At 45.2% G+C, this 26852-nt stretch overlaps 1 protein-coding gene across 8 annotated transcripts in view; it reads left to right on the forward strand.

The window, feature by feature from the left end:
- The window catches only part of PPP2R5C (protein phosphatase 2 regulatory subunit B'gamma), a 123637-nt gene that overhangs the window by 51680 nt on the left and 45105 nt on the right, over positions 1-26852 (forward strand). For all 8 annotated transcript variants that reach the window (XM_038545745.1, XM_038545748.1, XM_038545747.1 and 5 more), the window contains one exon: positions 22415-22614. In XM_038545745.1, coding sequence (XP_038401673.1) covers positions 22415-22614 — 200 coding nt within the window. The remainder of the gene's footprint in view (positions 1-22414; positions 22615-26852) is intronic.

The following is a 26852-nucleotide window of genomic DNA, read 5'->3' on the forward strand; positions in this document are numbered from 1 at the left end:
GAAGGAAGAATTGAGGATTTGGATTTGGGTGGGTAGTAATGTTACCAAGTCAGACTTGGAGCTAAGGCAAAATCCCATTTAAGTTTGTGTAAAGGGTTCCTTTAACCATCCCACCTTCTCCTCCATGCTACCGGCTCATGGGGAATTTGGCCCACGTCAGAGTTACGTGTACTAGGCACCAGTGATTTTAATTCACAGATCTTTTTTTTCATCGAGGAGCTCTAAGTCCTTAGGATATTTTTTTAAGGTTTCTGAAGTCTCCTGGGGCCACAGACACAGGCTTTATCTGGAGCAGGGGCTATGAGGCCATGCTGCTCCCTGGACGGGGTAAGCAGCGTGCAGGCGACCACCCTGGGAGGTTTGGAAGGGCTGCTGGCCAGCTAGACAGTGCCAGTGTGGAGGCCAGAACTGTCCCCTTGCCAGGGAGCTGCTTGTTTCCCGGAGGCCGTCGAGAGACTCTGAAACCACACTGCCCTGGCTCAGACACCAGCCTGTCCCTTTGACCTCTTGTTCATGTCGCAGGAAGAATAGCAGCCCCTTGGTGTGGTGCTACGAGCATCCGAGGGCTTGGAGGAGTTAGAGGGATACCTAGCACATAGTAAGTACTCAGGAGTGGTGAGCTGTCCGTGTTCCTTAAAACGATCAAAAGTGAAAATAATATAGAAAGTAAGACAAGATACAGTGGGGAGATTAGATTCTCAACATGTTTAAGGAGATTCTTCAATCCTAGAGCAAAAATAAGAAGCTGAGACTTCCAGCAAAAAAGCAACTGACATGCTCTATGCGTTTGAGGCTGCAGAGCCCACAGGGTGTTGCCTGAACTGTGGGCAGAGAGCTGCGGGCTGGGAGTCCCCTGCCATGCAGCTGCTGCAGAGAGCACAGGCATGCAAGCCCAACCGTGGCAGTGGGCGGGGGCTCCCCTGCCCTTATCTTTCCTGCGCTCCAGACCTGCCAGCCATGAGACCAGCATCAGAGCACCTAGGTCACGCACACCCTCGTAGCTAGTGTTTGTGACATTGGTCAGTTGTTATTGCAAATGGGTCATTTTGTTATTTTGGAAATTTTTATCTCAAGTACCGAAGATAGTTTTTTTTTTTTTTTCCAAAATGCTTTTTAATCTGAATAAATTTATTTAACTATATCTCAATGCTAAATATCTAGCTGAGGTATTGCACACATTTTTCTAGGTGACCAAAATTTAAGATCATTTCCATAATTTTTTTTTGTTTTTTTTTTTAAAGATTTTATTTATCTATGCATGAGAGACACAGAGAGAGACAGAGACACAAGCAGAGGGAGAAGCAGGCTCATGCAGGAAGCCCGACGTGGGACTCGATCTCGGGACTCCAGGATCGCGCCCTGGGCCAAAGGCAGGCGCTAAATTGCTGAGCCACCCGAGGATCCCCATGTATTTCCATAATTTTAAAAGTTACATTTACCTTTATATATGCATTGTTTGCATTATTATATATATCATGTATGTTACAATATTATATATTTTATATACACAATTTATATATACGTATGTATGTTCCTGTATATAACAAACACGGTTCATCTAACTTTGGCTTTAAATCCTAATATGAGATGGATAAAATTTAATAGGGTATTATTAAAAAGAAGATAAGGGATATGCTAGACCCAAAAGAAAAGTAGGAAGCATGTCATTAATAGCAGGTGAAGCTCAATTCAAGGCAAAAAAGCATCACTGAGACAGAACTGCTTCGCCAAGCCAGCCACGGGGTCCCCAGATAGCAGAACCACCAGGGACATATGAGTTCTAGATGACGTAACCTTAAGAGCTGGTGGGACTCTAAGACAGAATAGATAAGGCGGGTGGTGGTGGGAGACACGGCCAGACCACATGGCCCGTCCAGGGTCAGGTGGTGACGACACGCGGTAACCATGAGCCAGGAGAGGCTTCCGGAGACAGGTGGTCACAAGGTTGTGCGTTTAACATTTAGTTCCCAGGAAAAAAAAAGAAAAAAAAAAAATTTAGTTCCCAGGGAAAACCTCTGCGGTCTCCAAAAAAATTGAAATAAGTAGAAACCGTAGGCTGTCACCATAATGCAGTAAAAATCGCACTAAATACAGAGTGAATGAACCAAGACACTAAAGAGGAAGAGGCCACCGAGGAGTAGGTTTTGGAGGCGTAGCCACGGCGTGCAGGGACAGGAGGGTGACAGGGATTGCTGGGGCTAGCCTGGTGACAAAGAGGAGAGAGACCAGAGTCGACAGCAGGACCTGCTCCATGGGAGGACGCAGGCGCGTCTCCGTACGTCCGAGGGTGGCATCCAGTGAGACTCAACTTCCTTTCTCAGCTGCTGGTTTGTTCATTGAAACTTTCTGAAATAATCCCGAATGTATAGCAGAGTGAAGGACGGTGTAAAGAATTTGCTTTATCAGGACGCCTGGGGTGCTCAGTCGCTTGAGCATCCCACTCTTGGTCTCAGCTCAGGTCTTGATGTCAGGGCCATGAGTTCAAGCCCCGCGTTGGGCTCCACACCTGGTGTGGAGCCTGTTTGAATTAATTACTTTCCTTTATCAGTGTTGCCCACTTTCCCCACATCTGCACATCTGCTCTGTCAGGTCTTGCACATGTGTATTTATTGTCAGGGCGGGGGGGCTCCTTTCCCACCTTCACGGGGGGAGGACAGACCCCAGGTGCAGGGCCATCCATCCCTTTGGGTTCTTGTCATCTTTGCTTCTTGGTCCTATAACTTCTCACTACTTTAACTGCTTACAGTTGTCCTTTAATCAGATTCTTTGTATACGTATTTGTTGTCGCAAGCTTTTCTTGCTGCTCCAGTGGGAGGTCGGCTGTTACCTACTCCCCCGTTCCCAGAAGCAGAGTCCCTCATGGGACAGGAGCCAGCGTTTGGCAGTCCAGCAGAGGGGTCTGTGGAGGACGGCGAGGTACCTTTCCACCGGCCTTCCTGTGCCGGGCCCGTCCGCGCCCCTACTTGGTGGTGCTTGTGGCCATCCTCACCGAGGCCTTGGGGGCTTTGCCAGTGTGTGCCAGCTTGCTTCTCCGCCATCCCACGGCCACACGGCTGTCCTCCCAGGTGTCGGGCCAGCCTCCCTCCTCCAGCTCAGCAATCCTTCACAAAATTCACCTTTTTAGTTAAATCTTAGAAGGGAGCAAAACTAAATCAATGTGTTCTTGTTCTATTTATTGATCTACAGGGCATTCTTGACATAAGGTTGAACACAGTAAAAAAGAGAGGAGTGTATGAAGCCTGGTCCTAGTGGTACATTGATGTGATGCAGCGCATCTGTGCACGCAGGAGACCCCTGGGTAGACATCAAAATGCCAACAGTGCTTAGCTCTGAATTTTCCTTTCTTATGTCTGGGGATTTTTTTTTTTTTTTTTTTTTTTTTTTTTATGGTGAGCATGTATCACTCTTCTGAAAACAAAATCCTTTAAAAACATGTATTACATCAGATGTTGGCAATTGAATACTAAGTTCAAATTTCATTTAAAGACCAGTGGTCAACTGTATGCAGAGAAAATGATCTCACATATAGGTTCAAGCCCTTGGTTTTTTATATGTTCCTCCTCATGGTTTTCACTCTCCTGAAAAATAAAATCATGCTATTCTGTGTAGACCCCATTTGTGTCTTGAGACCATGTCATATTTCACCTTTTCCCATCTGTAGGAAGTGCTGCTGGCACTCTAGTCTTTGAGAGGAGTGTTCTTTCACAGTCTCGGAGAGCCAGAAAGAACTTCATTGTTCAGATATGGAAACTGAGGCCCAGAAATATCAAGCAGGTGTCACAGCGGTCTCAGAGCAGTGCCCTCCCACTGCCCTAGGCTTGCCACCTTCCACTTTTTTATCTTCTTACCCATGTGAGCTTCCAGCACCCATCACCCAAAGCACTAGTTCCACCATAATCCTTGATAAATCTATGAAACTCAAAGGATATTTCTCCATTCAAATCTAATTCTGCCACAAATTGATAGTACTAAGACGTCCCTGAGCTCGTCCAAGAGCTTGGCTCCTCCATGACCTGGCAGGCACATATGTAGTAATTAGATTTGAGGTTCATTCAGCCTCTTGCAGAGAACATTTAAGTAGCTACTCTTGGGCTGCACTGTCCTAAGAACCAGAACGGCAAAGCACCATCACTGTGCTCGGTTTGCCAGGACACCCGCGTAATTGAATTATGCACAGCCAGACACCATCAGATTGAGATTCCGCCTTTTGTTAGGTACAGATTTAGCTGCTGAGTGCAGTGCATTAGTGGCCTGCTTGGAAATGCTTGGAGAGGATGAGAAACGTTGCTTCCGTAACAGACTTTTTTTTTTTTCAGGATAAGAGCATAAACAAGATTGAGTGATAGAAGCTAACCGCATCTGATTAGCAAAAACAAAAACCAGTAACTGATTGAGGACACGCTCTGTTTCGGGCATCGCTCTGGGTACATGACATGTGATCATTCACAACAGTCCAGTGCATTGTGGGGCACAGTTATCCCCAGTTTCCAGCTGAGGAAACAGAGGCCCGGAGAGATCATGTATTTTGCCCTAAAGCCACAAAGGTAGTAACAGGTGGAACTGGGACTCCCAACCTGGGATTCCCACTCGCTTTCTGCCAAATGAAGAACTCAGTGTTAGAAGCGAGGGGCAGCTGTACCTGGTGACAACCTCAAAGTGCTCTGAGCATAAGCTGTTCTGATCTAAAACTGGGACCATAAAGAATAAATCCTTGGAAGTACTTAGAACAGGAACAACAGCTTTAAAGGACTAGGTGAGAAGGTTTGCCCAAATAGCTCCCACTCGGATCACCAAGTCTATCCACGGCCCCAGCTTGCCTCAGGGTTGCTCCCCGTCCAGGTCTGTGCTTACTCCGGGTGTCCAGACAAGCATTTCCCAGGGTGGCTGCACCCACGTGGTGTTCTCTTTGTAATAAAATCTTGCAGTTAGAAAGAGTGGTTGAGAGTAAAGTCTCCCTCCTTCCCCAGGGAGACAAGGAAGGGAAGTGCCTGCCAGTCAGGGACCCTCTGGGGCTGACTGGGGGCATCACTTGAAGTCCTGCAGGTGTTACTGGTAGGCTGCAGCCCCGCCTGCTCAGGTGCGGAGGAACATGCACCGCCTGTCCTGTCCCCTCACGTTCCACCTGTCCTGCCTTAAAGACAGCAAGGTTGGAGCCCCTGGGTGGTTCAGTGGTTGACCATCTGCCTTTGGCTCAAGTCGAGATCCCGGGGTCCTGGGATCGAGTCCCACGTCGGGCTCCCTGCATGGAGCCTGCTTCTCCCTCTGCCTGTGTCTCTGCCTCTCTCTATGAATAAATAAATGAATCTTTTATTATGAATAATAAATAAATATGAATTTATTTATTATGAATAAATAAATTCTTTAAAAAAAAAAAAAGCGAGGTTGGAGCTCCAGTGTTGGAACTTCTTATATGTGGTTCTTCTTGTCACAGAGAGTTCTTCTTCCCAGGCCCAAGAAGAGCCAAGCACATTTTACCCAACAGATTTTGCTCTGTGGATAGAAGTATGCACACGTGATTAGAAGCAGCATCTCAGTTTCCCATGCAATATGGGATCAGATATGTAGATGAAGATCCGCTAAATGTCTTCAACACATACCCGACACTAGAGTGTTTCCTGTTTGAACTAGTAATAAAAACATCAGATATTTAGGTGGCATGTTCTTCTCCGAGGGGGAAATGAGCCTTCTGGTTGACTCTTTGGATAATGCACTCAGTGTATTTAGATAGTGTGTGATTTGGGGAGCGTGATGTAATCAAGGCCCTTTTATAAAGCAGCAGGCAGTGTGTGCCATCCACAGCCAACTGTCTCAGTGCACACTTGCCTCCCCTGAAAAAAGGAGAGTGGGGGCGCCTGGCCAGCTCAGTCAGAAGAGCATGTGACTTTTGATCTCAGGGTGGTGAGCTTAGCTCCATGTTGGGTGTAGAGATTACTAAAAAAATAAACTTAAGAGATAAAAGGAGAACGAGGGTGTGAAGCACTCCTGGTGGGTTACCTTGCCTCATGGTGGGCTTGTGTGGTTGGTGAGCCACCGCTGGAGGGTTTCTTGGAGAGACAGGAGAGCCAGGAGCCTGGCTTTTGGCCTCTGGCTGTGTGTGGTTCATCCAAAGACCCACCTAGACTCGCTGGCCCAGCCGCAGCATCCCTCATGCCAGGGATGAGGGAGAGGGCTGTGTTGTGGAGCTGTGTGTCACCACTAATTACCCCTGCCACCTCGCCATCGAGGAGCCCACGTCTGAGGAGGTGCGGGCGTGGGCAGGCGTGTGGTACTGCGCGTCAGCCAGCTCGCCCTCCAGTGTCACAGATCTGGGGCCGGGTCCGCAGCCCATCATGCCTGGTGGGTGCAGGTGCACAGGCCTGCCTTCTCACCCCTGCAGCCTTCCGGTTCTTCTGTCTGTCTCTACTCTCTGAATTTAAATCCTTCACTTTATAATTTGTGTATTACTTGCGACAGTAACATGACAGGTGTAAGCAGCGTAGAAGGTTTCTATTTACGCCCAGAATGCTCTCTGGCCCCCCACACTGGATATCCCCTCCAGCCTGGCCTCTGGCTTGCCCTGCACAGAAGTGTGCAAATTCCAGGTTAAGAGCACCTGGGGTTTGGTCTCACCTGCATCATAAGCTTACGTGGTCCATCTCTGGAGCGCCTGTTACGGAGTATGGTGGAGGTGCGGGAGGCTGTGTCCTCTCTTTGCCTCTGCGTTCCTCCCCAAACAGCCACCTGATGACAGTGATGAGGCCAAGTTCTGTGCCGGAGCCAGTCAGAAAGCCCCCAGGGCAGACCTGTCTGGTCCCCAGGAGGGCGTCGGCCACTCCCCTGCCGTCAGGGTGCCACTGTCCCTTGGGGACAGGAAGAGCTGTCATCCACCTTTGCTGGCTGGTGGCCCTAATACTGTTGGCCTTTAGGCAAGCATTAGTTGATGGCCCAGTGAGATGAAGACTGGAACCCAGAACAGAAAAATGTTAACACTAATTAGCACGTACTAATTCTGCAGGGGTGGGGCGGTGGGTGTGTGCAGAGAGAGATTAGCAGCTCCCAGGAGGGAGACTTGAGGGGCCTGGCCCCTCTTTTTATCTGTGTCACCTCCCTGGAGTTTGGAAATGCACATGCACATGGTCCCCGACTACATGGTTTCCCAGGTCTCTGTGACCCGAAGGCTCGTTCTCTGCAGGTCCCAGCACACGGGCCCTGAAGACTTACTGAGCGTGGCCTTCATTGACTGTCCCTGCTGCAACTCTGGGCCAGACATCACATGCAATGAGCCCAGAATTCATCCTAAGACTGCTCATGTCCAGAAAGAACCACTCTTTTCTGAGACGCTGAGAAAAGAAGTAGAGAATATAAAATCAAAGCTGAAAAAAATACGTACGCGTTCTCAGTATATCCTTCTCACAGCTCTACCCTGTTCTGCCAGTAAACATATTAAGGGTTCTGGAATCTTCCTTTGGCAATCTCTTATATGTCAGATGTAATAAAAGCAGTGACTTTTTCTGAAATGCTGCCTGCCCCTGTGCTTTCGATAAATGAGCTCCTGTGTTGCTGGAGCTGTTGGTCGCCAGATGCAGTAATATTGTACAATATTTCATCAGAAATGCTAGTCTAAGTGGAAGATAAAGTGACATAACCAGAGGTGTTGAACATTCACTAATTTGTACTAATGGTAGCTGTCTAACCTCATTCCCCACAAGGCACTTTAGAACTAAATTCTTAAGCAGGAAATACGGCCTTGTGTCAACAAATCACAGTTTTGGATTTATATCTTTATCCCTGGGAGTTTGACTTGTCGTCATCTTTCCCTTTTAAAAACAAAACAAAAAACAAGGTTTCAGATTCAACTAATGTCTCTTGAATTCCTCATGTGTATTAGTAGGAGGTGGGGACACATTCCTGACTACGCACGTGTGTCCCCAAGCGGTTTTATAGCTTCAGGAACCCGAAGCTTAGAATGATGCTGTGACTTCACCGTGTTCTTACGGTGAAGTCTACACAAGAAGTCAGTTTGTTTCTCCCTTGCGATTTCCTTCACTGAAGAATTCATGTGCCTTGGGGATCCCTGGGTGGCTCAGCGGTTTGGCGCCTGCCTTTGGCCCAGGGTGTGATCCTGGGGTCCCGGGATCGAGTCCCACGTCAGGCTCCCTGCAGGGTGCCTGCTTCTCCCTCCTCCTGTGTCTCTGCCTCTCTCTCTCTCTCTCTCTCTCTCTCTCTGTCTGTCTATCATAAATAAATAAATCTTTAAAAAAAAAAAAAAAGAATTCACGTGCCTCGATGAAGAGCTTTCCTGAAGAAACCAGTCTCTCCTGGTCCCTGTCTTATCTCCTCCTGACCTACTGCTTTGGGCTGTGCTCTCACCCTGCCGCCTCCCCCACCCACTCCCTGGTGGAGGCTGCTGGTTCTGGAGGCTGAGGGCATGAATGGACTACACCCTGGCTCCAGCCACGGCCTTTTGAAACGAAAATATCTGCCTTATTAAGTTGTGCTATAATTTCATGAGACAGGGTGGTGGGCCGGAGGCCAGTGGGGGAACCCTTTCTCTGTCTTGCAAATGTAGAAAAACCAAAAGGGGGGAGAGGATCTCAGATGTCTGAGGAGGAGCGCTGTCAGGTTTGTGGGGAAACACTGGGCTGTGGGATTTACACCACACCTGCTGTCCCGAGCAGACTGCCACCCCAGACTTGGGCCTGGGGTCAGCAGATCTGTTCCCTCGGGAAGGAAGGAGGAATCTAAACTTGGTGAATGTGTGCAATAAAGCTGAAAAAAACTGCAGAACCGGGATCTGAAAGGGAACATTCATAATGGACTTTGAGCCATGGATTGCCTCTTAATAAAACATGTTTAAGGCAAAAGCGTAACTGTAGAAGCTGCCAGCCAGTCTTACGTTACCAAATCTACATTCAAAGTAGTTTGGCAGGCAGAGCTCCCATTTTGTGTGAGTCCTGACATCCCAGCCACAGGGAGTGGGAAAGGATGGTCTCAGCATACTCACAACAGGGAAGAATGCTCCGTGCCTCCCGGGTGATCCTCCTGGAATACCACAAACACAGGACAGGTGCAGGCAGCTAGCACTCAGCATTCCCACACACATGCATGCATGCTCTTAGCTCCGAGACGTGGTTCTTCAAGTCCTACTTCCAGTTGCCAGTGGTGACTTCAGCTCCTTTGCGTCAGGTGGTACGGACAGAACATGGGCAGGTGCCCCTGCACCGTTCTTGAATGAAGTAACACCCACTGAGAAGCCTGGCCACGCGCACAGGGCATGTGGTGAAGCTAAGGTGCCATGTCGCATCCAGTCTGAGACCCTACTGATTGATTGTAGGTTAGGCGTGTTTTAAGGATTACCAAGAAAGAAAGGAAGAACCATGAAGTGAAAGACACAACTTGATTGGGGGCATTGATATGGGAAATGGACGCGTTAGGAAGGGTACATGGTGAAACTTGGCATTTTGACATTGGGAAAGGTTATTATGATTTTGTAAATAATCGAGTTAGGTACAGATTGAGAGGATTAACTCAGTTCTGAAATTATGCAGGGACTAAGGGTCAGGGGTTTGAAGTGAGTCTCCATGAAAGTGAACATTTCACCCAGTTGTGTTTATCGTGCTTTCAGGTTGTGGAAGTTTGGATTTTCTGGGGTAAGCGATAAACTGCTCCCAGAAATGGTCCCTGTCAGGCCAGCACCCTGGGGAACCAGAGCTGGGTGTCCTGGTTGCCTCACAAGACACAGATTGGGTCTAGGCTGTACTCACCCCTTCTCGTGACGCGGGTCTTCTTGCTTCTAGCACCTTCCTTTCAGTCCCTCTGTCACTTGTGAAGAGAATGTTCTTATTCCCAAATCAGGCTGTGTGTGTCTGTGATTCAGATCTGTGCTCACAGTCATGTCAGGGTACCTCTGACAGTCCCGAGTGCCCAGATGCCCACACAGGCGGTATCTTTGAAGGTCTGGATGTTATCTTGAGAGTTTATGGAGACTTTGCATTCTGTTCTGATACATTCGGTGTTAATGTTAATGTGTTTTGAATTATGGTCCTTCCCAGTTACAGTACCCAAGTGTTGCTTTGTTACTTCCACAAATATGTGAGGGTCACATATGTGCTGGCCCAGTTTCAGATCCTGAGGATAACGAGGTGAACAAGACAGAGCCCCTCCTCTGATTAATTGGGGGTTTGTAAAATGTAAACAGCGTTCTGCTCATTTAAAGTTTTGTCTTTTTCAGGAAAGTTGATTTTCCTGTTTAGTTTGTCCCGTAACTTCAGGGCCCTCTGATTTGAGAGGTAGGGACCTAGAGATACAGTCCTCCCCCACTGAATGTGGCCCCAGGCCCTTCACAGCAGAACTGACTTGGCTCCTGCTCCGCTCCTAAGGCCAAACTCAGGTACTCCCCAGGGACACCTTTCCTGAACCTGTATCCCTGACGTCCATTCCCCTGGGTCCCTGTAGCCCCTCGCAAATCTCTGTTCATGGCCCTTCTCATGTGGTTTAGTCCTTTTTTCTTTTAGATCAAGTATTGTGGTTTTTTGTTTTGTTTTGTTATGTTTATTTATTCATGAGAGACACAGAGAGAAGCAGATACATAGGCAGAGGGAGAAGCAGGCTCCTCACAGGGAGCCTGATATGGGACTTGATCCCCAAACCAGGATCACGCCCTGAGCTAAAGGCAGACGCTTAACCGCTGAGCCACCCAGGATCCCCAAGTACTGTGTTTTAATTTACCTTTGTGTTGTCAGAGCCTAGTACAGTGCCTGGCATGTATGAATTGGGTGAATTTTGCGATGAATTCCTTACGCTACAGACTACATAGTCAGGGTTGGGGCCTATCCTGAGACATTAGTTTCTATGCCCTGATTGCTTCCTATCAAATGTTTTCGATCTGATAAACAACTCATATCTACCATTTTACTGTTATACATTTGGGATCATAATTGCTGACCTTGAAGAGAGAAGGAGAGGAAGGAGCTTCATATAAATAAAAAAAAATAGAGGTCACTTAGAACTTCATTTTTGTTTTTTGTTTGTTTTTTTTTTAAGATTTTATTTATTTATTCGTGACAGAGAGAGAGAGAGAGAGTGAGAGGCAGAGACACAGAGGGAGAAGCAGGCTCCATGCAGGGAGCCCGACGTGGGACTCGATCCCGGGACTCCAGGATCACACCCCAGACTGAAGGCGACGCTAAACTGCTGGGCCACTGGGGCTGCCCTAGAAACTTCATTTTGATTGGGAAATGTTTTCAATTAAGAAATAGATATCCGGAGCTTAAGTTCTCCAATGTAAGCACTATGTACAATAGAGAATGTGTTAGGGTTTTGTGGTGGGTATGTTTGTATTCTAGTCCCAAGTAGATCGAGGTTCATTTAGAATTTGTCAGTGTTGGTTCATCTAAAGCCATCGTGGAAGAGACTTAGATGTATTAGACTCCCACCCTGGGAACAGTGGCTGCCTTTGGGAGGGGAGGTGGAGGCAAAGGATGGGGATAGAGGAAGGAGACTCTCTGTGTTCTTATGTGCCTTTGAGGGTTGTTGTGTTTTTGTGTTTTTGCTACATGTACTTTGTAGCCTTTTTAGTTTGAAATACAACTCATACACAGAGCACTTAAAACAAAGTGTAATGAATAATTATAAAGCAAATACATAACCACCACTCATACCGGGTGCCCCCACAGCCCCTGTGGGTCTTGAATAGGTTGAGGGAAGCCTGTTTCTGTACTTTATAAAAATGAAATCATACTGAATAAATCCTTTTATCTTCACTTCTTCATTCAACAGTGTTTGGTAAGATTCATTCATATTGTTTAGGGCTCATTCATCTCTGTAGTTTCAGAATGTTCTAGAACATGCACTGCTGATGCATGTTCAGGTTGTTGGCAGTTTCTGCTGTTAGTGCTGATGTGAGCATTCTCTTTACCTGTGTTGTGCTGCATGTGCGTGAGATTCATAGGTTGTGCCCAGGAATGCAGTTCCTGGCTCACAGAGCAAGAGTCTACTGGTTTTATGTATTTAAATAGTTCTCTACTCTATTATTTTGGGTGACATCATGAGGAGGAAAAATATCTGATCTTATATATTCAATTTACCAGTCTTTTAATGATTATTATGTTTGTGTGTTAAGAAGTTCTCAAAACCAAATAAAATGAGAAATGAAAGAGAAATAGCAACCAACACCACAGAAACACAAAAGATAAGAGACTACTACTACAAAAAAAAAAAAAATTTGTATGCCAACAAACTAGCTAGCCTAGAAGAAATGAATAAATTCCTAGGAACAGCCCATCTTACAAAGCTGGATATAAAAGAAATAGAAAATCTGAACAATCACTAGTAATGAAAGTGAATCACTAATTCCAACCCCCCCCCCAAAAAAAAAACTACCAAAAAATAAAAAATCCAGGACCAGATGGATTCACAAGTGAATTCTTCCAAAGATATAAAGAATTAATGTCTGTTCTCCTCAAATTATTTCAAAAACAGAGAAGAGGAAGGAGAGTAGAAATACATTCTACTAGGTCATCAGTACCCTGATACCAAAACCAGACAAGGACACCACAAAATAAGAAAACTATAGGCCAGTGTCCTTGAGGAACATAGATGCAAAAAAAACTTTGGCAAGAAAAAAAAAAAAAAAGAAAAAAAAAGTCTTTGGCAAGATATTAGCAAGCTGCACACAACAACACATTAAAATGATCATTACCATGATCAAGTGGGATTTATTCCAGGGATGCAGTCATGGCTCAACATTTCTTTTTTTTTTTTTTTTTTTTTTTTTTTTTTTTTTTTTTTTTTTTTTTTTTTTTTTTTTTTTTTTTTAATTTTTATTTATTTATGATAGTCACAGAGAGAGAGAGAGAGGCAGAGACACAGGCAGAGGGAGAAGCAGGCTCCATGCACCGGGAGCCCGATGTGGGATTCGATCCCGGGTCTCCAGGATCGCGCCCTGGGCCAAAGGCAGGCGCCAAACCGCTGCGCCACCCAGGGATCCCTGGCTCAACATTTCTGAATCAGTGTGATGCACCACGTCAACAACGGGAAGGATAAAAATCCTAGGATCATCTCAATAGATGCAGAAAAAAACCTGTGACAAAATTCAGCATCCAATCATGATAAAAACTCAACAGAGTGGATTTAAAGGGAACATACCTTAACATAATACCTTATAGCCATATGTAAAAACTCCACAGATTAACATCATACTCCATGGTGAAAAACTGAGAGCTTTTCCTCTAAAAGACATATATATCCAGTGTTGCTGCTTTTATTCAACATAGTGCTGAAAGTCCTAGCCACAGCAATCAGACAAAAAGAAATAAGAGGCATCTAGAAATGAAATGTTGTTAGCTGATGACGTGATACTATATGTAATAAAGACCTCACCAAAAAAAAAAAAAAAAAGAAAAAAAAAACTACTAGAAGTAATCAATGATTTCAGTAAAGTTACGGGATACAAAACTAATACCCAGAAATTAGTTGCATTTCTATACACTGATAATGAAGTAGCGGAGAAATTAAGAAAAATTCCATTCAAAAATGCACCAAAGGGGATCCCTGGGTGGCGCAGCGGTTTGGTGCCTGCCTTTGGCCCAGGGCACGATCCTGGAGACCTGGGATCAAATCCCATGTCGGGCTCCCGGTGCATGGAGCCTGCTTCTCCCTCTGCCTGTGTCTCTGCCTCTCTCTCTCTCTCTCTCTCTCTCTCTCTCTCTCTCTCTCTCCCTGTGTGACTATCATAAATAAATAAAAATTTTTAAATAATGCACCAAAAAGTATAAACTACCTAGGAATAAACTTCACCAAGGAAGTGAAAGACCTATATTCTGAAAACTATAAGACATTGATGAAAGAAATTGGAGATGACCAAATAAATGGAAAGATATGCCATGCTCATTAGATTGGAAGTATTAATATCGTTAAAATGTCTATACTGCTCAAAGCAATCTACAGATTCAGTGCAATCCCTATCAAAATACCAACAGCATTTTTCACAGAGCTAGGACAAATAATACTAAAATCTGTATGACACCACAAGAGATCCCAAATAGCTAAAGCAATCTTGAGAAAGAAGAACAAAGCTAGAGGTATCACAATTCCAGATTTCAAGTTCTAGTACAAAGGTGTAGTAATCAAAACAATATAGACAACATAGACACATAGATCAATAGAACAGAATGGGGGGCCCAGAAATAAACCCATGTTTATATGGTCAGTCTGTGATGAGGTAGGAGTATACGTGGGGAAAAGACAGTCTCTTCAATAAATGTGCTGGGAAAGTTGAACAGCTACATGGAAAAACACAAAAATAAAATGCAAATGGATTAAAGACTTAAATGTGAGGCCATAAAATCGCTAGAAGAGAACAGGTAGTAATTTCTTTATTGGCCGTAACATCGTTTTTCTAGATAGGTCTCCTAAAGCAAGGGAAACAAAAGCAAAAATAAACTATAGGGACTTCATCAAAATAAAAACCCTTTGCACAGCAAAGGAGACAGTCAACAAAACAAAAAGGCAACCTACTGAATGGAAGAAGATATTTCCAAATTATATACCCTATAAGGGGCTAATATACAAAATATGTAAAGAGCTTATACAACTCAACATCAAAAAAAATACAAATAATTGGTTTACAAAATGGGGAGAAGACCTGAATAGACATTTTTTCAAAGACATACAGATGGCCAACAGACACATGAAAAGATGCCGAACATTAGTCATCATCAGGGAAAATGCAAATCAAAACCACAATGCGATATCATCTTACACCTGTCAGAATGGCTAGTATCAAAAACACAAGAAATAAGTGTTGGCAAATGTAGAGAAAAAGGAACCCTCCTACACTGTTGGCGGGATGTACATTGGTGTAGCCACTGTGAAAAACAGTATGGAGGTTCCTAAAAAAAAAAAAAAAAGAAATACCGTAAGATCCAGTATCCCACTAGTGAGTAGTTACCCCCAAAAATGAAAACAGTAATTCAAAACCATATATGCACTTCTGTATTTACTACAGCATTATTTACAAGATGTGGAAGGAACCTAAGTATCCATTGATGAAAGGATTAAGAAGATGTGGGATATATATATAGGTGTGTGTGTGTGTGTGTGTGTGTGTGTGTATATATATATATATCGAAATGTTACTCAGACGTAAAAAAGGATGTGATCTTGCCATTTGCAACAACATAGATGGAGCAGGAGGGCATATTGCTAAGTGAAGTAAGTCAGAGAAAGACAAATACCCTATGATCTCACTCATACATGGAATCTCAAAACAAACAAAAAGCAAACTGAAGCCTGTAAATAGAACAAACTGATGGTTGCCGGAGGGAACAGGGAGGGGAGGATGGACAAAATGAGGGAAGGGGATGGGGCGCCTGGGTGGCTCAGTTAAGCGTCCAACTCAATTTGAGCTCAGGGGTGTGGGATCAAGCCCCGCTCTGTTCTGCTCTGTTCTCTGTGCGGAGTCGGCTTGGGATTCTCTCCCCCTCTCCCTCTCTGCCCCTCCCCCTGCTCACACTTGCTTCCCCATCACCCCCACCTGCAAAATAAATCTTTCTTAAAAATGAGTGAAGGGAAATGGAAGATACAGGCTCCCAGTTATGGAATGAATCTGCTGTGGGAACCAAAGAGCACAGGGAATATAGTCAATAGTATTGGATAGTGTTGTCTGGTGACAGATGATAGCTACACTTGTGAGCGGAGCATAATGTAGAGTATAGGGTTGTTGAATTACTGTCATATACCTGAAACTGATGTCACATTGTGGGTCAACTATACTCAAAAGAAAAAAAGTCCTCTCCACTTCTTTCTTGACATAAGATTGTCTTCCATATTGTTTTCTAAAAGCATTAGTTTTGGCTTTTTTTTTTTTTTTTTTTTGAGTTTGGTCTTTCAAATTTAAGTCATAACCCACCAGAAAGGAGAGAAAATGAGTGGGAAATATCAGAGGGAGACAGAACATGAGAGACTCCTAACTCTGGGAAACGAACAAGGGGTGGTGGAAAGGGAGGTGGGCGGGGGGTGGGGGTGACTGGGTGACGGGCACTGAGGGCGGAGGCACTTGATGGGATGAGCACTGGGTGTTATGCTATATGTTGGCAAATTGGACTCCAATAAAAAGAAATTTAAAAAAAAAGTTATAACCCACCAATAGCTTAATTTTCATTTTTATATGTAGTGGGATCCAACTTCTTTCTTCCTCCCTCCCCTCTTCCTTTCTGTCCCTGGGTACCTAGTTGTCCCAGTGTGTTATGTTTAAAGACTGACTTTTCTTTGCTGTTCTGGAATACAGTTCTGTCGTCAACTGAGAATCCACGTATGCTCATGCCTGTTTCTGGTCCCTGTTCTCTGTGGCTTGGCTGTTTTCATTAATAAAGCTTTACAGTAAGTCTACTTACTTGTTTCTGGAAAAAGTTGTCCCACCCTGTTGTTCTGGGCCTAGTTTCGTGTTGACCCCTTATATTTCCTCTGCATTTTAGAATCCACTTACCCCGTTGCATAGAAGTCTCTGGTGGACTAGGGGTTGAGACAGCACTGAATGTATCAGTTTCTTCATCTGGTGAACGTTATCTACAGAGTCCAGTGTATCCATCTGGCCCAGTGGGATCTGGCAAGAGCTTCCCTCTGAGCTGGGAGAGGCTGAGGGAGCTGCTCCCGCCACATCCTGGCACATTGCTCAGGCAGGAAAAAGAACACCATTGGTCTTTGCAGATGAAAGAATGGTATTCACAGAAAAGATTTGCGGATAACAGTATTAGAATTAACAAGAGTTAAACAAAGGGTAGCTAGATACAAAAGTAATCCCTCAAATCTTTTTTTTTTTTTTTTAGTGCATCGCAGCAGCAGTTAGAAAATTAAATCTTTTTAAAGATAACCGTTGACAGTGGCATCAGAACATAACAAATACCTAAGAATAAATCTAAAAAATATGTAACACATTTCAAGAGAAAGTGATAAAACTTTATTGAAAGGCATTTAAGGAAAACTTGAGTTTAGGGAGAAATAGTCCACATCCGTGAATCAGAAGACTCAGTGTTACAGAGACTTCCATTCTTCCCAGATTGATAAAGGGAATTTAAAGGGCCGTGAATAGTCAGGGCATGGAACAGAACAAGGTGAAAGGAGTTAGTCCAACAGATACAGTCTGAAAGCTCTGGGAGCTAAGGCTGGTATGGGACCTGGGGGGGGCGACCGTGCAACAGCAGAGCGATCTGTGCCCACAGACCCTTCATCCAGGACAGAAGGGACGCAGGCAGCAGTGGAAAGAAGGGTCATTTCCAAAATGGCACATAAAATTCCTTTTTCGCAAACAAAATAGTATTGCTGAACTTTTGTTTTCTAGTGGAAGAAACTTGCCATCTGCCGCACTTCCTCGTATAAGAACTAGAGCTAAGTGGAATTCAGCACATATTAATGAAGATTCCCAAATCTACTCCCTATTGTCAGTAATGGAATCCAACTTTATTCCCACTCACCTGGGACTGAGATTAGATGTATGGGAGAGACAGGATGACACCATAGCTGAGGTTTGGCTCTTTCCTTCTGGAGAGAATTGCTTGTTTGTCTCCATTGTGTGTGAACTATCTCCTGACTGTGGGCTCACGACTTACGGATTTTCACGGACCCTCGTGGAACCCGTGTGCCATGCCCTTGAGGGCTCACAGAGATGCTGTGGTTGCACGGTGGTCACTCTCCTTAGAAATCAAGCCGCGTCAGCTGCTTAGCAAATATTCTGTGAGCAACCACGAAGCAGTTCACAGCTCAGGAGTGTGTGCCTTTGGGGGGAGCATCTCTTGATGTGATGTTCTCTGAGCTGATGGTTTTGGCTATTCCGTCCTTACGTGTTGGGGTCAAGATTATTTGGAAAAAGCCATCACCTGTATACCACGGAGGCCTGGTTCTGCTGTCTTTCATGCTCTCATGCTAAAAGTTGGTTCTCTATTGTATCTTGTCCTGTTTCTTTTCACCACCAAGACTTGTCAGGTGCAAGTGGGCTTGGTTGGCTTTTTTATTTTCATCACTTTTCTGTCCACGGACAGTTCACATGATGCCTCCTCCCATATAGCTACAGTTCAGTAGCTCAGCCTTACCATACCATACCGTAATTCGGTTGCTAAAGTATGTCGTGTCAGGGCCCTGCCCTTTGAGTGATTGAGGCACACCTGGGAAGCCGGCTGTGAAACGATTAGCCCCTTAGGATTCACTTGTGAAGGTTTGCAGTGGTCTCCAGATGCCACCGCACATGCCGGCTGCAGGGCGGTCTCAAGCACGCACCTCCACTACGTGTCAGACCATAGATTACATGTTGGTACAGCTTACATTTTATTCTTTGCAGAAGAAGAAAGTTTAGGTACCTAGAAGCTCTGCTGTTACCACCCTGGGTGCCCCTGGGAGTTCATCCCGGCCTTGGAGGTCAGGGATCAGAGGAACAAGCCGGTTCCCTATGGCTGCTCTGGTGCTGTGGGTGTAGGCATGCTGCCCTTCCTCACTTTGGGGACCAGGAACATTCATGAAGCTAAAAACCCCCCCCTCCCCCGATGGTAACCTTCATTGAGCAGCCCTGTCAGTTACAAATTACTGGCTTCCTTTTAATAAATACGTATTGAAAAGAATGACACAGGCTTCTCTCCACCTTGTTTATGCTGTTTCCCGATGGGTTAGTGTCCTCCTTCCCCTCTCGCCCTACAGGTTTGCCATGAGTGCGTCCCTACATTTTGCTCCTAGGTATCATTGAGGATGTACCTGGAAACAGTTGGGAAGTGTCTCCAGTTCACAATAACTGAGTCACGAGGCCGCTTGGGGTGAGCGGCAGGGGCTGAAAGATTAATACAGACCCAGAGTGTTTGTGGTATTATCCGTGCAGAGTGTAACAACTCCTAAGAAATAATAAAAGAATGTTCTCCAGCCAGAACTGTGATCATCAATTTTATTTCCCTCTTCCTCTTAGCAGTTTCGGCCTGGTGTTGGGCTTGTCATGGGCAAGTGTACTTCTTACCCCGCTCCTAGCTAAAGGGCCCTGTCACTGGGGGTCCTGGCACCGCCAACAGGCTGCAGTTGTTGCCTGTAGGGATGCTGGGATCAAGACTCCATTGACGCGTTCTGAAACAGGTTTGTCCGTGTTACTAGTCTGTGTGCAGTTTACAATAAAGCAAACCATGGTCACTGGTGAGCAAAAATTCAAAGCCCATTTTTGTTTTTTATTCTGCTGCAAGAAAGAAATTGTAAGGTCTGGGTCAAATCCAGGGTGGTGGTTTATTAAGAGCCGGGCATTCTTGAATACCGAATGCCCAAGTGTAATGCACCAGCAGTGCCAGGCCTGGTTGGTTCTGTAACATTCGGTTTACGTTACAGGGATAATCAGAGGAGTGGAGTCGAATACAGGTTCAAATCTGTCACACCTCTTTTTTCTTCCAAGGTTAGCGATGCTAATTTAAAATTTTCTTAAAACCTTTAAACTGTGAAATTGTAAAAATAACCAATGAGGTTCTAAAAATTGGAACTCAGGAGGTTTTAATCACAGACGTTTTAGAAACTATAAATGAAAATAGTACAGTAACACCGTAGCTGTCTGGTACCCTGGAAGAATCGACATAATTTCCAGAAAATTGGAACTTTATTGCCTTTTAGAAGAATTTTAGATAGAAGACTTGGAAACTATTTTAGTCCGTTCTTCCTTCTTAATCGGAATAGATTTGATTTAGTATTTTGGTGACAACTTTGTCTTTATTCTGAGTGTCAGTTGTGATGCTGTATTAAAGGAGTAAATGATGCTCTCGAATGCTTTCAATATGTGGGAGATTTGGCAGCACCTCAGTGACCCGAGCTATGCCCTTGCTTTCGAGTACATCCCACTGTCCTATCTGTGCTGTGCCACTTAATGGCATGGTGGCCCTGGACAAGCCGTTTGAGCTCTCGGTGTCTGGGTCCTCATCAGGTGTCCCTTGGGGTAAACCCAGGCTTTCTCGCTTTCTATGGTGTCAAGAACACGAGAATGCCAAATAGAGTCCAAACATACAAGCCATGATGGCAAACTGAATCACTAAGGTGATCCTAGCAAAATGGAGGGGGAGCAAAACTGGCGTGGAGTGGGGATAGGAGTCAAGTGAGGAATTCAGAAAAGAAAACCTTTGGAAAAGGCGGACCCAAACACTGTCATGATCGTCACTCATTTAAAATGATGCAACAACAAAAATAAATATAAAATAAAATAATAAAATAAAAATAAAAATAAAATAAAATAAAATATAATATAATAAAATAATGATGCAACAGTCACTGAGCACTCCAGTGTTCACCAGTTGGGTTCCCGTGGTCTCCTAAGTCTCCCTTGGGCGACATCTCCTAATCCCCTCCCCTGCCCTGTGCTGCTTCTGTGGGAACTACAGTTTCCCACCAAATGGGCCAATTCAGATGGTAGCGTCTACGTGGCCTGCTGTTTGCAAGGCCCATTTCTGGGCATTAGAGAGTATGGAGAACTAGAAAACATCATCATCTGGCCTGAGCCCTCAAGGAACATGTGTGGGGAAGCAAGAAACACTCTGCAGGACAGCTCACTGCTTAAAGCAATAGTAGGTGCTGAGCGCCTGGCTCAGAGCACGGCACCCCATCCAACTAGGAAGTAAGCAAAGCGTTTATAGAAGGACCCTGAACAGGATGTGGACATGGGACAGTAGGGGCAGGAAGGGGAAGGAGGAGCAGGGAGGACCCTCGGTGTGAAGAGGGGATGACATGAGTAACTGAAGGCGGGAAAGCCCAAGGACCTAGGGGCACACATTGGGGTGCAGGCAGGCGCGGGGCAGTAGGTCTCAGCTTCGGGCTCAGGACCCCTTCACACTCCTAAAAATTACATGGGACCCCAAAGAGCTTTTGTTCATGTTGCCTTAGCTACCAATATGGACCAGATCCCAAATCAAAGCAGAAAAAATAAAGCATATGTTAATTAATTCATTTAAAAATAATAAACCTATGTGCTCACTTTGGCAGCACGTATGCTAAAATTAAAAATAATAGGCCTTAAAAATAACATTTTTTAAGAAAAGAGCCATGTTTTATGAAACGGAAACAAATTAATGAGAGGGCGGCATTGTTTTATATTTGTGCACATCTCTCTAATGTTTGGCTTCCTAGGAGATCACTGGATTGTCCTGCCTGCTTCTGCATTCACTCTGTTGCCCTATTGAAGTGTACAGATAATCTCTTCAGATAGTAATAGGCATTTTCTCTGATATTATACCAAACCTTAAATGGGCAGCTTCTTGAAGGAATCTGCACTGTGGAGTCTGCAACCGTATAATGAGCCATCCATCCATACATTTTATTCCATTAAAACCCAGTAGACTGACTTGCCCTCTGAGTGGTTCGCTTGCCCTTGAATATCGAAACACGAATTATTGATCATTATGAAAATACTGGTTCACTGAGTTGTGCAAATCTTCTGAGACATTTTGCAATGTTGGACACGTTTCGGTATGTATATCAATAAATCCCTTTCATTCGTGTCACCCCCGAGCTCATCTTCACCCCAGGGAAGCTGTCAGGCTCACACTGGCAGATAGTTTTCCAGACTTCCCAGAACACTGGGAGATTGTACAGAGCTCCTTCACTTCCCCGCCCTGAGATGACCCTCCAGACCGGTTTCTTATCTCTGTTGTGTCATGGTGAGATGACATGAAAGAAAAAAAAAAAAATGTGTAAATATGGAGAAAGTCTTTAGTATGGTCCCCGGCCCAGGCAAGCACTCACTAAGTAAAGCGAGTGTTATTTATTATTTGCTCTGTTTCGATACTGCTGTCATCATGAAGATCACCAGGCAGCCTCTGTGGCATGTGTTGACCGTATCCCAGAATGAGGAATGAAACGTGCTCTGTGGAGCACCAGAATGGTGGCTCCATGTGTTTGCAGCCGCTCAGTCCGATGCCACTTGCTCCGTGTTTGCCAGCCAGCCAGGGGACACCCACGTGCCCTGTCTAGAACAGGAGCAGACCTGAGGGAGCATCCCTCCCCCTGTCACTCTCGTCACCTTGCCCCTCCCTGCATTCGCAGGTACCACTGGTGTGAGTGTCCGTGCCCCTCGCCCCAGACTGGGGCCTGTGGTTTGGCTCTTGCTCCGTTGCCCAGCACAGCACCAGCATGTGACAAGTGGCCCTCAGATGATCCTTGATGAATGATCGCATGCATTCAGAGGGTTTATGCTGAACAGTACTCTGGCTGTGGTTTCAGAGAGTAACTAGTACAGAAGTTTTATCGTAAGAAGCATACGAGCTGAGTGACTCGCTGTCTTCTGTTCGGCGGATGTTTGACCTCGCTTCATCCCTAGCCTGTCTCTCATCTTGAATCTCTATTAATTCAAAAATGACCGTAGGAGGAGGCTTAAGAGTGTTTCACAGTAATTCTGGGTTAAGCTCTTTGCGATCAGTATACTTTGCTTTCTGCCTTTCAGATGTTCCTCCTGCTGATCAAGAGAAGCTTTTTATCCAGAAGCTACGTCAGTGTTGTGTCCTCTTTGACTTTGTTTCCGACCCACTAAGTGACCTAAAGTGGAAGGAAGTAAAACGAGCCGCTCTAAGTGAAATGGTGGAGTATATCACCCATAATCGGAACGTGATCACAGAGCCTATTTACCCAGAAGTAGTCCACATGGTAAGTGATCGCCGTTTGACCGGTGCGTCCCAGCCCGGGTGCCGGACGGGGCTCTGCTGGTCCCGGCGTACGCCGAGCCGACTGAGCCTCACACGACGCTTCCCACAAAGAAGCCTCCCTGTCGCAGGATTTGCACTCGAAGAACGAAAGTCTTTATAATGTGTCCAGTGTCGTAGCGGCAACAGGGAGAGGAATTGTACCTTCTAGGTCCAAAGTGTCCTACGTGTTAACTCATTTACTCCACGCGTACCCTACAAGCCAGATACGTCAGAGCGCTCATTTGTATTTATGTTTTTACCCTCTTTAATGTCCTGGTGCCAGTTATAATTGAGAAGTAAACGAGTTGTCCATGCATGTGCAGGAAAATGCTAATAATGGTGCAGAGTTAAAATAGTGATGGGACCAAGCTGGTGTCAGGACAGGCCACCCTGATTGGCTAGCAGCCTCCTCTGCCAATGCCAGTGTCGGGCAGGCTGCCCCGTTGGCCAGGGTCCTCCACTGCCAATGCCAGTGTCGGGACAGGCCACCCCAATTGGCTGGCAGCCTCCACTGCCAATGCCAGTGTCGGGACAGGCCACCCCAATTGGCTGGCAGCCTCCACTGCCAATGCCAGTTTCACAACAGGCCACCTCGGTTGGCTGGTGGCCTCCACTGCCAACACCAGGGTCAGGATAGGCTGCTCCTGTTGGCCAGGGGCCTCCACTGCCAATACCCAGATCAGAACAAGCTGCCCCGGTTGGCTGGTGGCCTCCACTGCCAATGCCAGTGTCAGACAGGCTGCCCCATTGGCCGGGGGCCTCCACTGCCAATACCAGGGTCAGAACAGGCTGCCCCCGTTGGCCGGGGGCCTCTATCATCCTGCACTTAGCTTCATTCAGCTCCCAAACCTCAGTCCTCTGTGTCTCCTACTTTGCAGCCTGTTCCCTCCAAGCCTTCTTCAGGATCTCATTTCAAACTCCTACTGTTGGACCCTGAACTCATTTTTCTGTTGAGTTTTTTTGGAATGGTTGGTGTCTTATCCAACTTTAAAATTAGTACTCCCTGATTATAAAGGAGTCCTTGTTGCTTACTATAAAATTTTATATCCTGATTTTCGTTGAACTCCTCCGTAAGTTACTGATTTTTCCCCAAAGCTATATAATTCAGAATTGACTGATCCCATAACCTAAAATATGTTAATTTCTCACTTGCGTATTTTGCTTTGGGAAAAGAATTTGAAAGTAATGTTCCTTTTTGTAGTTTTCGCAATCTGTTGTGTCAGAAGTTGAAATCAACTTGATTATTTTAGCTTGTTAACTCTTAAAGTTGAGAGTTTACTAGCGTGTGGCCGGCCCGAGTGTACAGGGACCACATGGATACCCCTCCCCAGACCCAGCGTGATGTGTGCCCTGAGCAGTGAGAGCCCTGACACTTTCCTCCTTCAGACTAAGGAAAACAAGAGTCTCTTTTTTTTTTTCCTCCTTAATTTCAATTCTCATTCACTCTGGAAGGTCCCCCAAATCCTCAAATCTCAAAGAACAATCTAATATTTTCTCCCAACACCTTCATAATTTTGTTGTTCACAAAAATAATCCTCCTGGAACTTTTTTTTTCTTAATGGTACAGGGGAGGGATATAATTTTATTATCTTGTAAAATGACTGAAGAATCACTTGTCTCTACATCATGTATTCCCTTAACCCATTAATTTTTTTTAAGATTTTATTTATTAGAGAGAGTGCATGTGCATGTGCACACATGCCCAAGCAGGGGGAGGCACAGAGGCAGAGGGAGAAGCAGGCTACCCACTGAGCAGGGAGCCTGATGGGAGGCTCAATCCCAGGACCCTGGGTTCATGACCTGAGCCGAAGGCAGATGCTAAACTGACTGAGCCCCCCACCCAGGCACCCCTTCCCCTTTTCCTATCTATCTAAAAGCTTCTTTATTGCATATTAAATTTATTTTATCTTTAAATCCATTTATTAATATATATTAAATTTGTAAGCACATTAATTTGTTACATATTAAATCACATGGTTGGAAGGCCTTTCCGTTTTTAAGGAGGAAAGAGGGAAGAATCTGCGGAGCGTGAGGCTACTGTTGGCCTGGTTTAGATCAGATGCCGGCCCTGAACCAGGCCCTACTCCCCTGCTCAGATCATGCTCCCTTGCATTTACATAGCAGGTGCACATTACCAGAACTACTGAGGATGCTTAAAGCCCTGGAACTTTTTTTTTTTAGATTAAATAATCATTAATTTAAAAATATAAATAAATAATCATTCATTTCTCTCCCTGTTAACAGTTGTGTCCTAACTGGGTTCTCTTCATGCTGTATTCACTTTGTCCCCACCCCAGATTTCAAGTTGGTCTTTGGAGTACTGGACAGTTGGCCATCCACTGTGGGCCAGAAACTTTTTTAGGAGAGGAAATAGAGTGGTGAACATTATTTCTGCCCTTCCAGAGCTTTCCTTTCCGTGGGGACAGGCATGAAGAAGAAAGAGTAGGGAAGGGATGATAGCTGGCAGTGGTTTCTGGCCCTCTCAGAGGTAGAGAGTGGGTACAGAACCCGAGGGGCCAATAGAAGGCCTCCACCGCAAGCAGTGCCTGGATGCAGCATGGCAGGTAGAAGAGATGTAGATGCTCCATGCTTTGCTGACCCTCGAGGCAGCACTTAGCCAGCTCCCTTGAGTACGCCTGTTGTGTGTTTCTGTGCATGTGCGTGTGTTCTGTTATGGTATTTTTAAAGATCTTCATTTCCACTCACTTTGAAGAATCCAAAGCTCTATAGATGTTATACTCCTTATTTCTTTTAAATATGTTGCCTGTTAGACGGGCTACTACATGGTTTTTTAAACAAACGTATTGAGAGATAATTCCTATACCGTGCAATTCACCCATTTAAGATACACAGTTCCTTGGTTTTTAGTATATTCACAGTACTGTGCAGCCATCATCACATCTAATTTTTTATAACATTTTTATCCCTCTAAAAAATAAGCCCCATATCTGTTAACGGTCACTGCCATTCCTCCCTAACCTGTCACTCCTGAGCCTCTGGCAACCACTTACTACTTTCCTATCTTTATAGATGTGCCTGACCTGGACATTTCATGTAACTGAAATTATATGATACATGATCTTCTTTCACTTAGCCTAATGCTTTCAGGATTCATCTGTATCGTAGCATGTGTCACTAGTTCATTTTATTGCTAAATAGTATTTCATTATGTGGATATGTACCACATTTTTATTCATCCCTTCATGCATTGATGGGCCCTGGGGTCAATTCTGCTACTTGGCCGTTATGAATAATGCCACTGTGAGCGTTCACGTGCAAGCTGCCATGTGCATGTATGTTTTCATTTCCCCTGAGTATTTACGTCGGAGTGGGGCTGCTGGGTCCCATGTTAACTGTGTGTGTCTAATGTTTTGAAGAACGGCCAGACTGTTTCCCGTAGCGGCTGCACCCATCTGCATCCCCACCAGCGGGGCACGAGGGTTCCAGTTTCTCCACATGGTCAACACTTGCGGTTGTCTGTCTTCTGGATGACAGCCGTTCTCATGGGGGTGAAGTGGGATCTCGCTGTAGTTTTGCTTTGCATTTCCCTGGGGATTGATGATGGTGAGCGTCTTGGTCATGTGTGCAGTATGTTTTTATACGTCATAGACTTTGGTCCTAGAGCATAAAAGAACATTACAGATCATTCAGCCCCTTTATTTTCAAATTAAAAAAACCGAGAGAAAGGGATCCCTGGGTGGCGCAGCGGTTTGGCGCCTGCCTTTGGCCCAGGGCACGATCCTGGAGACCCGGGATCGAATCCCACGTCGGGCTCCCGGTGCATGGAGCCTGTTTCTCCCTCTGCCTGTGTCTCTGCCTCTCTCTCTCTCTCTCTCTCTCTGTGACTATCATAAATAAAAAAAAAAAAAAAACGAGAGATGAGGATGAAAAGGAGCAGTGGCCACGGGGGAGCTCCTGGCATTGAGAGTCGCAGGCCTAAATCACATAAACTCCATTATCTCTTAATTTCAGTCATATTTTAAATATGATCAGCCATCTGTTTTTCCTATTCTCTAGTTAATCCGTTTTTCAGGCATTGGCATTTTTCTTAGAGTCAACACGCTGACAGCAAAACCACTGTTTCCACAGACACCATTTTGACGTTACGTCACTCACAGACCGACTGGTCACTCAAACGAACATTAGCGAGCATCTTCTCAAAAAAATGACACAGGAGTGCCACTTAAGGGGAAGTAACTG

The sequence above is a fragment of the Canis lupus genome, chromosome 8, assembly GCF_011100685.1.
Source record: "Canis lupus familiaris isolate Mischka breed German Shepherd chromosome 8, alternate assembly UU_Cfam_GSD_1.0, whole genome shotgun sequence".
NCBI classification, from domain to species: Eukaryota; Metazoa; Chordata; class Mammalia; order Carnivora; family Canidae; genus Canis; species Canis lupus.